We start from the raw sequence: 16,017 nt of genomic DNA, 5'->3' as shown, positions 1-16,017 counted from the left end.
AAGAGTGGACATTGTAAATACAGAGTGGTGAACTCTGAAAATCTTCAAACGCCTATCTCTTAAATGGATGGTCCGAATTATACAAAAACCGGGATACCAATATTCTGCAATATGGAGATTTTTAAATTTTATGCTTGCATTGTTGCCAGATTTACAATTTTTCTGATATCATTAGTCACTTTGGTTTTTTAAATACAACACCGATATCGTGGCTGCAAAGTATGTTCCTTATTTTTACAAATATAGCCCAGGCTCGTTCTATTCGACTTTTAATTTCTACGTTTGAACCCCAGCTCTCAATAATATTACTGCCGAGATACATGATTTTCTCTACTCTGTCCTGTAGGGCATCTCCAACTTTTATACTGTCATCTTGTACATAATTTTGTTTGCTAACTATCACATAATATTTAGTTTTCTTAACGTTGAGTTTTAATCTATACTCATACTGATCACAGGTCTGGTTTATTTTGTTCATTATAGTTTAAAGGCTTTCTCCTCAGTTAGCCAGCATTAGTTGAGATTATCTTGGTCGCGGTTACACCATTCACAAAAATGTCTTCTGTTGTCTCCTTTAAAGCTTTCCTTTTCTCTGAATGCAAGTTAAAGAGTAAACTCGATACTACACACAGCCTTTGCCCCACTCCTCTTTTTATATTTATTTCATTTAACAGTTTTCGTTTAACTTTTATTCTTGCCACTTGATGCCAGTATAGATTTATAATTATTCATAAATCTGTATCGTCCAGTCCAGCTGTTTTTTTATTATGTCGGTCCTTGTTAAAGTCCCTTTCAAAATTAATTGCGCAAATGTATACATTTTGATTTATATCTCCCCATCGCTGTATCAGCATTCAAAATGAATGCATGAATAATGTAAATGCCCTAAACGAAAATATTGTAGAAGCTATTCGAGAGGCTTAAGTAAAATGCTGCCCTAAAAGACGCCAAGACGAAAAAATAACCATTGAAACAAAGCAACCAATGGAAACTAGAAGAAAAATCAAAGGAAACGAAAGCATTGACGAAGAACTGCGAAAAATAAACAAAGAAGTACAAAAGCTATAAGGAAAGATTTAAGGAAATTAAAAATGGAAAAGTCCAGCGAACTATAGAAGAGAATAAAAGTCTGAAAGTCCTGGGAATACGGCTAAACAATGGAAAATGCGAAATACATAAACTAAGGAACAAAGAAGGAGTACCCACATCAAATAGAGAAGAACTACTACACATAGTTGAAGACTTCTATCAAGAACTATACACAAGCCAAAGAGAAGACCAAAAGAATTTGGAAGCTGCTGCATCACGCAAAATTATCAACCAGGGTTCAGAGCTCATGCCAGAGATCACACTAAGCGAAATCCGGGACGCAATGAAAAAGATGAAAAACAATAAAGCGCCAGGAGAAGATGGAGTCGTAATAGAAGCTATAAAGATGGGTGGACGTGCCCTTCTCAACCAAATAAAAATTTTGTTTAACCTTTGTCTAACAGATTGTTGCATACCGGAAACATGGAACAATGCAGTAACAATTTTACTATACAAGAAAGGAGACAAGGCGAAACTAGAAAACTATAGACCAATCAGCTTATTGAACCACATCTATAAAATGTTTACCCGAATCATTACGACAAGACTAGAAAAAAAGTTACATTTCTACCAACCCCGAGAACAAGCTGGATTCCGCTGAAAATTCGGAACAAAAGATCACCTACAAAACAGTAAAAACTGTAATAGAAAAGTCGATAGAATATAACAGACCACTGGTACTTATCTTCGTAGACTTTCACAAAGCCTTCGACACTGTGGAATTAGACAGCATTATAACTGCTCTGAACAATAGTAGCATAGATTACCGGTTTACAAAGTTAGTGCAAACATTACACCAAACCGCCACAATGCGTGTAAAACTACATGATACTACCAGATAAATTCATATCAAGCGAGGTGCGAGACAGGGGGACACTCTCTCACCTAAATTATTTATAGCGGTCCTCGAATACACCTTTAAAATGCTAAAGTGGGAAAATAGAGGAATAAAAATAGATGGAGAAATGCTCAATCACCTGCGTTTTGCCGACGATATAGTACTTACTACCGAAGATCTGGGTATCTTCTTCTTTGAGTGCCTCTCCTATCGGAGATTGGATATCATTAGGGCGATTCTAATTTTATTTACTGCTGTTTTGAACAATTCGTTAGTGGTACAGCCAAACCACTATCTCAAATTTCTCATCCAGGACATTCTTCTACGGCCTGGATTTCTTCGTCCTTGGATTTTTCCTTGCATTATGTTTTGTAGGAATGTGTACTTTTGTCCCCTCATCAGGTGGCCTAAGTATTCAAGTTTTCTCTTTTTTATATTCAGTAGAACTTCTGGCTTGTTATTTATTCTGCGTATTACTTCTTCATTTGTAATTTTATCCACCCAACTTATTCTTAGTATACGGCGGTAGCACCACATCTCAAAGCTTTCAAGATTTTTAATATTCCTCTGTTTAAGAGTCCATGACTCAACACCGTAGAGCAAAGTACTGAATACATAGCATTTTAACATTCTAGTTCGTAGATGAATACTAATATCACGATTACAAAATAATTTTTTCATTTTTATAAAAGTAGACCTGGCAATTTCAATACGTCTTTTTATCTCGTGATTTTGGTCACCTGTTTCATTGATAAGGGTTCCCAAGTATTTGTATTCGTTTACTTTTTCAAGTTGGGTACCGTTTATTGTGATACTAGTGTCATTTATTGGATTCTTACTGAAGGTCATATATTTGGTTTTTTTGACGTTCATCCTTATGCCGTAGTTATTACATATCTCATTCATACTTTCAACTAGATGTTGTAGATCTGGGTGAAGCACAACAAATGCTACTAGAATTAGAAAACGTATCTTCAACAATAGGTCTAAAAATGAACATCAGTAAGACCAAATTTGTGACAAATTTAGTTCCCAGCGAACACCTAACCATCCAAAATCAAGGGGTAGAATTGACAGAAAAGTACATATATCTCGGTCATGAAATCAGAATAGGCAAGGACAATCAGACTTGCGAATTTCAACGACGAATAACACTTGCTTGGGCGGTGTATGGTTCACTAAGAGACATCTTTAAGGCAAGCCGCACACCAAAGAAACATGAAACGAAAAACATGAAACATGAAACGAAAAACATGTTTCATGAAAAGAAAACACTGCTAAACAAATCTCAAAGTCCGCCTACCAATGAAACGAGTATGATTCATGCTCATGACACATTTTTATTTTCGGAGAGTTTCATAAATGGCCGGACATATATTTGTTTAGCAGTGGTTTATTTCCATGAAACGTAATTTACGTTTCATGTTTCTTTGATGTGCGGCCTGCCTAAGAGCAACATCCCAACAGCTATGAAACGGAAGACATTTGACCAAAGCGTTCTTCCTATTATGACATACGGAGCAGAAACTCTCACGATCACAAAAACAACAGCACTAAAAATGCGAGTGGCACAAAGGCGCATGGAAAGATCGATTCTCGGCGTGACAAAAAAAGACAAAATAAGGAACCAAGACTTAAGGAAAAGAACAGGTATCACTGATGTCGTTGAACGTATAGCCAAGCTGAAATGGAATTGGGCAGGTCACATAGCGCGACTGAAAGACTCAAGATGGACCAGAAAACTAATTGACTGGCGCCCAAGAGAAGACAAACGCAGCAGAGGACGACCACCAACACGCTGGATGGACGACATTACCCGAATATCCAAGAAATGGCAACAAGAAGCACAGAACCGTGAAGAGTGGCGAAGATGGGAGAGACCTATGTCCAGCAGTGGACAGAAGAGGTTACACGATGATGATGATGATGATGATGATGATTGCTGTATCAGTACTTGGAGACTGAACAAAGCTTCTCTCGTACCCAACTCAGCTTTAAATCAGAATTGAGTATTGCTAATTTTCTCATCTAATATTCATTGTGCAGATGAAATTTTTCACGTCTTTTTCTTAATGTTCAATTTCATTCCATTCTTTTCTATGAAATTGTGTTTTCACACGTCTTACCCTGTTAAATTGTGTTTTCGCTTGCCTGATTATTGCGTGGATCCTTTTGTATACGCTTTTATCTTTATTTCTGACTTCTCTTCTTCGGTCCATGAGTCTCAGTATTTCTTCTGTCATTCATCCTTGTTTTCTTCTTGTTTTTACTGCACTTAATTTTGTTTCGTTAACTGTATTGAATATATCTTTAATTCTTTTCCAGTTTTTCTCTTTGCTTGATGAGAACTTTATTTGACGCTTTGAGATCCAAAGTGGCCTAACCCACACCAAAACTCGTTTATTACATTTAAGTTGCATAAAAATGTTAATAAAGTAAAAAAGTTAAAGTTGTATAAAATTGTAAGATTTTTCATATTATAATTATTAACTCCTCAACAAATATTGGGACCGTGTAAATTCGGAAAAACCGACACCTGGTTTCATAGCTCAGCAACTTTTTTCGCACTTTTAATTGTATTGGCCAATTGCATTAGTTCTGGTTGCTGGATAATTGTCAAGGCCACAGCCCAAAAAAGTTATAAGAAGAAAAATTAAGACTGAGGTTATGTTATTAAAAGGTAAACAATTGTATGTAGTACACTTTTTAAGGTGGCCGGTTAATTTTGGCCCAGAGTGTATTTGCTTAAGTTGTAGTCCAGGGTAATAAGGTTTTTTCCATGACACTCGAGTAGCCAGGGTACTGAAGCGTTTTTTCTACAGGTAATACATATAAGAACAAATTGTAACTATTTCCTGCGTAGGATCTGGCGGCCATTTTTATTTATAAACAATTAAGTGTCAAAAAATGGCATTTTTCCCTTTTTTTTTCAAATCAATGGAAAACAGTGAAACTTATGGTTTTTTTAGTACAAATATCTTTGAGATTATGGAAAAATCTTTAAAATGACGTATTACAAAGTTTGATATACTCATTTATTGTTAATATAATTGCGAAAAAAGGTCGGAATTGCAAAAAAAATTAATTTCGCAATATCTATTGTAAAAATTAGTGTACAGCTTTAAAATGTTTGTCATATAAGGGTTCTTTGGTGCTTAATATGTGATAAAAATTTCAAAGCGATTCATTCAATTGTTTAAATTTTATTCAAATTGTTTATCCCAGAGAGCATTTTTTTACAATAACATAAGTCAGAAAAAAATGACGTTAGAACCATTCCAATGTATTCGATTGACTGTCGGAAGAGAAGCACGTGAATGTGACTCTGTTCTGTAGTGAAACGAAATCAGCATAAAAGCGGTAAGCCGTTCTTTTATTTGAATATAATTTATTAGTATCTGCAATTAGTATACAATAGAAAAACAATAACAACAAAAGTTGAGAGCAGGTCTTGTCTCCGCAGAGTGGGACTGGACAGGCCTGCTATCGCTATGTATGTTTTTATCGTTTTTATCGCATGTGTTATAAATAAAAATAAAATAGGCCAGTCCTTCAAACAATAATTATTAAATTAGTCAAATTGTTTATTTATATGAATTATTGTAAATATGGCTTACAACCAGCAGCCTGTGCTTGACACACAGGAACCAATGGCAGAAGCCAACCAAAATATGATTATGCAAGTGAACCAGGCGCTTTTTGAAGAAAATTATAAAAGGTCGCAAAACGAACAGACTCTATTTAATGCTTGGAAAGCTGCCGAGAGCCACAAAACCAAATTGTGTGATACAGTAAGCATACTTGAAAGAGAACTAGCACAGTTAAAATCTCAATATACAGAGTTGGCAGCAAAAGTTAATTTAACTGAAAAAGAAAATGAAATAGAATATTTAACAGATGAAGAAGAGCTCGCTAAGGAGACAGAGTGGATTAGGGTTCAATCAAGAGCCAGTAAGAAACGTAAGATGGATACTTCACCATACATCTCACCACAAAAACATAGCTCCAAAGAAACTGCAGTTAGGAAAGCCAAAATGCCTCCACCTGTGGTAGTGGAAGGCTTCAAAGAATATGAAGTCCTATATAACTTCCTTAAATCGAAGATAACAAACTTTACTACTAAACTGGTGAATAGTGAAGTGATAAAAGTTAATGTACAAGACGGTGAAGAGTACAGAAAATTAATAAAAGCTTTAAGAGAGGAAAATATCCAATATCACTCATACGAAAACAAACAAGAAAGACCGATAAAAGTTATAGTAAAGAGATTACATCACACTTGCTCGTCCCAAAAAATTGTTGAAGATCTGCAAAAAAGAGGCTATAAAGCCATAGACGCAGTTAAAAAGCTAAAGTGGCAAACCAAAAAGCCATTAGACATGTTTATGTTAACCTTCAGACCAGACGAAGATATCAACAAAATATATGGGATAACGGACATCCTAGGAACAAAAGTTGAAATTCAGCCTTTTAAAAATTCCAAACTAATACCGCAATGCAAACGATGTCAAGCATATGGTCACACATGGAAGTTCTGTGCTAGAGGGCCAAGGTGTGTTAAATGCACAAAGAAACATCTTACTAAAGATCGCGACAAACCTGAAAATGTTAAACCAAAATGTGTCCATTGTGGCGAAAACCATCCTGCCAACTACCGAGGATGTATCGTCGCAAAGGAAATGCAGAAAATAAAAAACAGAGGTCTGAAAAAGACGAATTTGCCACACCCTCCAGACAGAAGGTCAACTGAAACCAAGTCAAATGCTGGTGAAAGAAAACAAGCACAGAAAGTTACTAGTAATAAGACGTATAGTGCGGTAACAAAAGGTCACAATGAAAATTATCAGAATGATAAATACCAAAAAACAACAGAGATTGAAAAAGAAACAGAACAAACCCTACAAATGATATTACAGGAGTTGAAAAAATTAAATGAAAGGGTCACTTCCCTGGAATATAGAGCTCAAGGTGCTATTCCAAAGGTAAGAAATGGCTAGTGATCTTAGAATTGTCGCATGGAATGCCAACGGGTTGCTTAATCATCAACAAGAACTACAAGCAATCCTTGACATCGAAAAAATTGATTTGTTTCTTGTCTCTGAAACGCATTTCACAAATCAATCCTACATCAAATTTAAAGGATATAAGGTATATCATACAATACACCCTGACAATGCGGCCAAAGGAGGCAGTGCAATCATCATAAAGGATAATATATGTCATCATGAAGAGTTGGAATATAAAACTGAACATATTCAAGCCACTACAGTACACATAAAAACTAAAACTTTTAAAATAAATATAAGTTCAATATACTGCCCACCTAAACATTCCATTAAAAAAGAGCAGTATAATGAATTCTTGAAAAGATTAGGGGAAAGGTTCATTATTGGAGGTGACTTCAATGCAAAGAACACACACTGGGGCTCTAGAATCACTACTACTAAGGGAAAGGAGCTTTTGTTAGCCATTAAAGAACAGAGGTGTGAAGCACTATCAACTGGTAGACCAACCTACTGGCCTACGGATAGAAACAAGACCCCTGATTTAATAGACTTCTTTATTATTAAGAATATTTCAACTAATTTCATAGACATTGATGACTGTTGGGACTTAAATTCTGATCATTCCCCTATAGTACTAACCATGAGTGACAGGATTATTAAAAAACAAAGTAACCCCACATTAACAAATAAATGGACGGATTGGGATAGTTTTAAGCTAAGCCTTGAAGAGAGAATAAATCTAAGTGTACCAATACAAAACGCAGAGCAATTAGATAAAGAAGCAGAATTGTTGGTGAACAATATCCAGCAAGCAGCATGGGAAAACACTCCTACGCTGAAACCTAGGGTAAAAGGAAATAATTATCCAAAGGAAATAAGGAACATGATAATTGAAAAAAGAAAACTGAGAAGAATCTGGCAACAAACAAGGTCTCCTCAAGATAAGACTAAACTAAATCGTGCAAGTCAACAACTCACAAGAACTATCCTACAATTAAAGAATGACTCGATTAATTCTTACTTACAGGAGCTAACAGATGACGGTAGTACAGATTATTCCTTATGGAAAGCTACTAAAAGACTGAAAAGACCTATTATGCACTCTCCTCCTATTAAACTAGAAAATGGTAACTGGGCCAGAAGTGGTGCACAAAAAGCAGAGCTATTTGCCATACATCTTGAAAATACATTCAAACCAAATGAACCTCAAGGGGATGAAGAAAGATGGGAGGAACCTGTTCAATTAGAGGAAGAAATTCGGCTAACTACACCAAAAGAAGTACTTGAAGAAATAAGGGAAAATATTAATCCGAAGAAAGCTCCGGGCTATGATCTAATTACGGGTGAGCTGTTGAAAAATCTTCCCCGAAGAGCTATCGTAAAATTAACAAACCTCTTTAACGGTGCATTCAGATTAAAATATGTACCAATGATATGGAAGATGGCGGAAGTCATTATGATTCCTAAACCGGGAAAACCAGCACATGAGGTTTCGTCATACAGACCGATATCTCTGCTTCCTGTAATATCGAAGCTGTTTGAGAAACTGCTCCTTAAGCGAATAAAACCAATTATTGAAGCAAGGAATTTGATACCGACACATCAATTCGGATTTAGAAATAAGCATTCAACAATTGACCAGGTGCACAGAATCACAAATATTATCGAAAGATCCCTAGAAGAAAAGAAAGTCTTCAACTGTATTTCTTGATGCTGCACAGGCTTTTGATAAAGTCTGGCATGAAGGTTTAACATACAAACTAAAATGTTTTTTACCTATACAGTACTCAAAACTTTTACAGTCATACATAAAAGGACGACATTTTAGAATTAAGCAAGAAGACTGTTTTTCAGACTTAAAAGAAATTAGAGCAGGTGTACCACAAGGCAGTGTGTTGGGTCCGGTCCTATACCTACTATACACGTGTGATATACCTGTACTGGAAAACAACACAGTTGCCACCTTTGCTGATGATACAGCTATTCACGCAGTAGGGACGACAAGTGAAGAGGCGACCAACAAGGTCCAAATAGCAGTTAACCAAATATATAAGTGGACACAAAAATGGAGAATCAGGCTAAATGAAGCTAAATCTGTCCATGTTAATTTCACCAACAAAAAAATACAATATATACCAGTTATAATCAGCAATATCCAAGTACCATATGCAGATACTGCTAAGTATTTGGGTATAACATTAGATGCAAAACTACGCTGGAAGGTGCACGTTAAGAAAAAAAGGGAAGAACTAAATATAAGATATAAAAAAATGTATTGGCTAATTGGAAGAAACTCCACACTGTCGATGCATAATAAGTTACTAATTTACAAATAAATATTGAGACCTGTATGGACTTATGGATGCCCACTATGGGGGTGTACTAGACCAAGTAATATAACAGTAATACAAAGATTCCAGAACAAAATACTAAGAAATATTGTAGATGCTCCTTGGTATGTTACAAACAGTGATCTCCATAAGGACCTAGGAATGGAAACTGTGGAAATAATCATCAAGAAGATGGCAGGAAGTCACGAGCAACGACTTCACATGCACGAGAATATTGAGGCAATCCAGCTCCTCGATACTACTGGGCAAGTTAGAAGACTGAAGAGGACAAAACCTTATGAACTAGTTTAAGTGATAGGTGATAGTGAAAAGCAGAGCATAGTGCTTGTGCGCGTTATTGTGTATGCTAGAATAGTGCACTATCTTGTTAGGTTAGATAAGAGACGCTATAGGGCAAGCTCTTAATTTTAAGGAACAGTAATAATTTAGGTTAGATTAAAATTGCTCATTGGTCAAGTATGACCAGATTGTAATTGTAATAATCATCATCGTAGTGATGATTATGGGAAAAAAAAAAAGAACCATTCCACAGATGTCAAATCAAAGAGCATGAGCTATATTTTCAACTTGTTTTAAAAAAAGCAAATAAAAAATGCATTTATTAGTAATAAATAATTATGCAAAAGTATCGTAAATCTTTCCTTATAAACTTTTTATTTTGTTATATAAGAAATTATATATATTTATTACAATTTTTTATCAATTAAGATATAAATAACATTACTTGGTAGTTGTGCACTTAAAACAGGGTAAAAAAGTTAATTTTTTTGGAAAAAGTTATTCAAAAAGTTTATAAGGAAAGATTTACGATACTTTTGCATAATTATTTATTACTAATAAATGCATTTTTTATTCGCTTTTTTTAAACCAAGTTGAAAATATAGTTCATGCTCTTCCATTTGACACCTGTGGAATGGTTCTAACGTCATTTTTTTCTGACTTATGTTAGGGCAAAAAAATGCTCACTGAGATAAACAATTCGAATAAAATTTAAACAATTGAATGAATCGCTTTGAAATTTTTATCACATATTAAGCACCAAAGAACCCTCATTTGACAAAAATTTCAAACCTGTATACTAATTTTTACAGCAGTTATTGCGAAAATATTTTTTTTTGCAATTCCGACCTATTTTCGCAATTATATTAACAATAAATGAGTATATCAAACTTTGTAATATGTCATTTTAAAGCTTTTTCCATAATCTCAAAGATATTTGTACTAAAAAAATCATAAGTTCCACTGTTTTCCATTGATTTGAAAAAGAAAGGGAAAAATGCCATTTTTGACAGTTAATTGTTTATAAATAAAAATGGCCCCCAGATCCTACGCAGGAAATAGTTACAATTTGTTCCTATAGGTATTACTTGTCGAAAAAACGCTTCAGTACCCTGGCTGCTCGAGTGTCACGAACAGGGTATATTTTTGTCTTATTACCCTGGCCTATTGTTGTTAGTTCTGAAAGCTAGTGTTATTCCTTTCTTTTTTATGTTTCTGGCTATTTTTATTGTCATCTTGCCAGTATATGTGATAGAGCAGAAGGTACTGGGTTCTTTCTGTAGTGGTGGATAGACTAATAGGGCTTTCTTATTAATATTAATATTTATTTATTGACGGAAAACTCCATTTTACAATTAAAATTAAAAGTCAAAATTAAACATTGAACACAAGTTAACTTACATTACTTACAATTAAACTAACGACATCAAAAAATTAAAATCAAATTAAAATTATGGAGTTTTTGGTTTAAAATTTTGTTAATTGTTTGTTCGTTATAGCAGTTGTTTACTGCTATTTGCTTAATGATGTTCAGTTCTGTCTCGAAGTTATTTTTTGACATTTTCTCATAGGCATCTTTCAGTGCGTCACAGTTTTTCGATTTCTTTCTAACGCATTAAATTGTATGTGACAGAAAAAAGGCACGCCCATGATTACAGACATTTATAACATTTATTCTAGTTGTCGATAGATGGCGCTATATTCGAAAAAAAAAATTATTTACGAATTATATAATATATCTACGAATATAATCTGTACAATTTATAAGACTATACAAATCAAAGAAAATACCATTTTATAAATGCAATAAACACAATTGATTTGTTTTTATGCCAAATTGCAAATAAAATGTGACAACTATCAGATTTAACTAAAACGTCATGTTAGAATAAATGTTATAAATGTGTATTATCACGGACTTACCTTTTTTTCTATCATTTGTGACGCACTGAAAAATGCCCATGAAAAGGACCATGAATGCCCCTATGGTATGCTGCTAATTTGTGTTGTGTAGGATGGGATGATGAATTGTGTATAGTTGTGTCAGTATGGGTAGATTTATGATAAACGGAGAACTTATGTTTGTTGTATAGTCTGGTAATTGTTACGTTTAGAAAGTTTATGGACTTATTCTGTTCTGTTTCTATTGTAAACTTAATATCAAGCTGGTTCATAAATATATCTGACAGCAATGGGCTTAGAGGATTACCCATAATAAGTCCTGCACTGTTGTTTGTGTATATTTGATTATTGAATTCAAAATAGTCTTGATTTATGCAAATTTCAAGAAGGTGTAAAATTTCAGATGCAATGATTGGATTTGTACTATTATGGTCTAAAAGATTTTTAACTAGGAAAAAACATACAAATCCGATCATTGCATCTGAAATTTTACACCTTCTTGAAATTTGCATAAATCAAGACTATTTTGAATTCAATAATCAAATATACGCAAACAACAGTGGAATACTTATTATGGGTAATCCTCTAAGCCCATTGCTATCAGATATATTTATGAACCAGCTTGAAACAACAATTTCTAAACATCCCATATTTAAACCGTTCTTATATTGGTGGAGATACGTGGATGACATACTAGTATGCTTTACAGGAACTAACAGGCAACTTGACCAATTTCTATCATACATTAATTCACTTCATAGTAATATTAAGTTTACAATAGAAACAGAACAGAATAAGTTAATAAACTTTCTAGACGTAACAATTACCAGACTACACAACAAACATGAGTTCTCCGTTTATCATAAACCTACCCATACTAACACAACTATACACAATTCATCATCCCATCCTACACAACACAAATTAGCAGCATACCTTAGCATGATACATAGACTGACAGAAATTCCCATGTCAAAAAATAACTTCGAGACAGAACTGAACATCATTAAGCAAATAGCAGTAAACAACGGCTATAACGAACAAACAATTAACAAAATTTTTAACCAAAAACTCCATAAGAAAGTCCTGAAATTAGTCTGTTCACCACCACAGAAAGAACCCAGTACCATCTGCTCTATCACATATACTGGCAAGATGAACAATAGCCAGATACATAAAAAAGAAAGGAATAACACCAGCTTTCAGAACTAAGAACAACTTAAGCAAATATATTAAGAACAATAAGAGCCGAAAGAGAAAGCAACTACAGAGTGGTGTTTACAAACTAACTTGTGGTGACTGTCCGAAAACTTACATCGGTCAAACTGGCAGAACCTTTGACAAACGGATAGCAGAACACAAAAGGGCTTTCAACAATAGAAAAACAGACACTTCTACATACGCACTTCACCTTCTAGATCATAATCATTCTTTTAATGAAGAGTTTCAAATTCTGCATATTCAAAATAAAGGCCTTAAGCTATCTTTATTAGAATATATGGAAATTAATAAATTGAAAAATACACATATAATTCTGAATGACCAACTCGAGACAAACAGCTCCCCACTCCTCAACCCCTTAAGTTAAAGTCTTTAAAAAGGCAAACACATAGTAAACTAAATCACTTGAGAAAGGCACTCTGCCGAAACATCTGTAGTCACATAGTTATAATAAATTTTGTGGAAGTATAGAAAACAAAAGTTTTCAGTGTTTTATTGTTAGTAATTTTGTTTTCCAGGTCGCAGTATTTACGGAGAACGCTTCGCCGACGAAAACTTCAAACTGAAACATTTCGGTGCTGGTTGGCTGTCAATGGCTAATGCTGGAAAGGACACTAACGGTTCACAATTTTTCATCACCACGAAACAAACCTCATGGCTCGACGGACGTCACGTCGTGTTCGGTAAAATTTTGAAGGGAATGGATGTCATTAAGAAGATCGAAGCGACGGAAACTGATAGTCGTGATAAACCAAAACAAGATGTTGTTATCGCTGATTGCGGTGCTGTAGACGTAGATGAACCTTTTAGTGTGGAGAAGGCCGATGCTAGAGATTAAATCTTGTAAATAATTCCAGTAATTTTAGCTTTGTATGTACCTAATGTCCTTTTTTTTAAATAAATTAGGTAATTTTGTACTGTGCTTTTTATTTTATACTTATTTCCTACAATATCATATTTCACGAAAGTTTCGGATCTCTATCATATTTTAAAAACTGTATATCATAAGAGAAATCACACTATGATTTTTCGTCCCTCCCTCTAAAGGCTTTGACACACCTTGCAACGATCCAAGAATCCTGTATTCATCCCATTCACGTATTTCAAATTCCATCCTGCGTAAGTATGAGGTTTTAATTCAGCGTCTTACATTTATTAATACTTTCAAGCCCTCCGACACGGCTACCGTGTTCACACTGTTACGCTCGAAACACACACTAAATCAGGCCGCGCACTGAATCGGCATAGAGCGATCGGCTCGGCTAAGAGCAATCGGCAGATTTTGCTACACATGGAAATAAATGAGCCACCGCGCACCGCTTAAGAACGTTCGACTCGGAACGGTCAGATCGCTTCGGCTTCGGCGGAGAATGATAGCAGAGGCAAAACCCGCCGAATGGTCCGATGCCGTTGGCGCCGTTGTGTATGTTTTAGTAGTATTTTATGCATTGCAAGGTAATACACGTCTATATTTTTAAGAAACGCAAATTCCTATGTTTTATTAACTGCATCATATAAATCTTGATACTTATGTTGTTTTGATTTCAACGCCATTTCTTTCATAAGTACAAAAATACAATGTACCTACTAACTAAATAGAGTAGAATATTTTATTTCTATTCATTCTTTTAAGAAATTGTTTCACACAGAATGTTCAGTAAATAAATAAACAACAGTTTAATATTTATTGCTGCCAGACCTTTGGTACAAAACTGCTATATGGTAACATTATGACTGTGACTGATAAAAAGGAAATATGAAACGCAATGAAAAGTATGCGATAAAAGTAATATGTATAAATTCTTGTTTATTCTAAAATAGGGTATAATTATATTCGTGAACCTTTTGTTTAAATTAAATTAAATGTAAATATATCAAACAATACCACAAATAATAAAAATATACGACTTACACCGTCGTAATTAACAAAGTCTCCCTCATCCTTTTTCCAGTTTATGGATGTTCCCTTAGTACTAGATACATATATTTATCTATTAATACTTCAAAGTTTGACTGATTAATTGAAAATGTGCCAATTTCATTCTACTTATACAGTGCGCTGGAATAAGTGTTACCCTCCATATTAGCTTATTTATTTTCAGCACATAAGCAAAACGCTTGTACAGGTCGATTTTTTAAATATTCATAGTGTATTATAGCATCAATGTTTCGAATTTTACGCGATTCTTCTGCAGATGACAGTCATAACTTTGATTTTTGAAGTTATACTTCTTTAGGCGCGATTTCATTGAGGGTGAAGTTTTATTGATCTGCGCGCATGCGCACACCGACAGTATGGTATTAGTCGTTATACGGGGTCTGATTGGGTGTCGAAATAATCTGTCAATAATTGTTCAATATGGAGGTTATCGGTAAACAAAAATATTGTATATATTATTAGTTTTTATTGTTGTGAGGACAGAAATAAAATCAAATTTATAATTATAGTGACTTTTTAAATAGTTTTGAAAAGCCGCAGGTACGTAATTCTAAATGTTTCAGTTGTATTCCAATAAAAAATTATCTTCATACCTATCTATTTGGAAAATGTAAAAAAAATAATGTAGTTACCTATTAGTAGGCAATGCTTTAATTTACATAATCTGATTACGAACAAACTTTCTACAAATCTTCATCTAATATATCGTTTTCTTACTCTATATTTTGTTGTATTTTAATTCGACAAAAATCAAACTAATAATTTGATTCATATAAATAAACAAAATGTCAAAAAGTTTATGTGGTGTAAACGTTTAGGTTGTGTATATTCCCACATGACGTATACGCGAATGTAGTGTAGTAGGAAATCACTTCAACTCTCGTACGGCGCGGTAGACGTCAAGTGGGTTCAAGCCCCAAGCAAGTTGTTATTTTTTTTTATAGATTTTATGATTGTAAGTATATTATTATATATTTTTTTTTCAGAAAATACGTATTTAAAATTTTTGGCAACAATTATTGTTCAGAAATCATTTGTGGCATTTTTCAATGTGTTTGTGTGTGTTTTATTCTTTTATTTTTTTAATTTTTGGTATTGTTTTAATAAAAAATTTTATAAAGTAGTAGAGAAACTGTTTAAAGTATATTGATTTCGTTGAAATCATATAATAGAAGTATAACTTCTTACGTGCGTACAAAGTAAACACACATTCTTTTTTTTTTAAATAGGAAAATACATCATGTGTAAAAGCATTTAAAAAAGCATGTAAAAGCCTCATTTAAAAGCTTTTGAAATACTGATTACAAAAATGTATAATAATATATTTGAAATTAAAAATCATACTAAATTTTCTCTTCGTTTTCATCTCTGTAACTTATTAAAATAAACGTT

At 33.9% G+C, this 16,017-nt stretch overlaps 1 protein-coding gene across 1 annotated transcript in view; it reads left to right on the top strand.

Annotated features, from left to right (window-relative positions):
* The window catches only part of LOC126883062 (peptidyl-prolyl cis-trans isomerase 5), a 39,201-nt gene extending 25,598 nt beyond the window's left edge, over positions 1-13,603 (top strand). The window contains exon 3 of the mRNA XM_050648273.1: positions 13,205-13,603. Coding sequence (XP_050504230.1) covers positions 13,205-13,524 — 320 coding nt within the window. The 3' untranslated portion in view covers positions 13,525-13,603. The remainder of the gene's footprint in view (positions 1-13,204) is intronic.
* The last annotated feature ends 2,414 nt before the right edge of the window (positions 13,604-16,017 follow it).

Source organism: Diabrotica virgifera, chromosome 4 (genome assembly GCF_917563875.1).
Source record: "Diabrotica virgifera virgifera chromosome 4, PGI_DIABVI_V3a".
Lineage (NCBI taxonomy): Eukaryota > Metazoa > Arthropoda > Insecta > Coleoptera > Chrysomelidae > Diabrotica > Diabrotica virgifera.
Note: the sequence above shows the minus strand (reverse complement) of the source record. Positions and strands in the feature narration are given on the sequence as shown.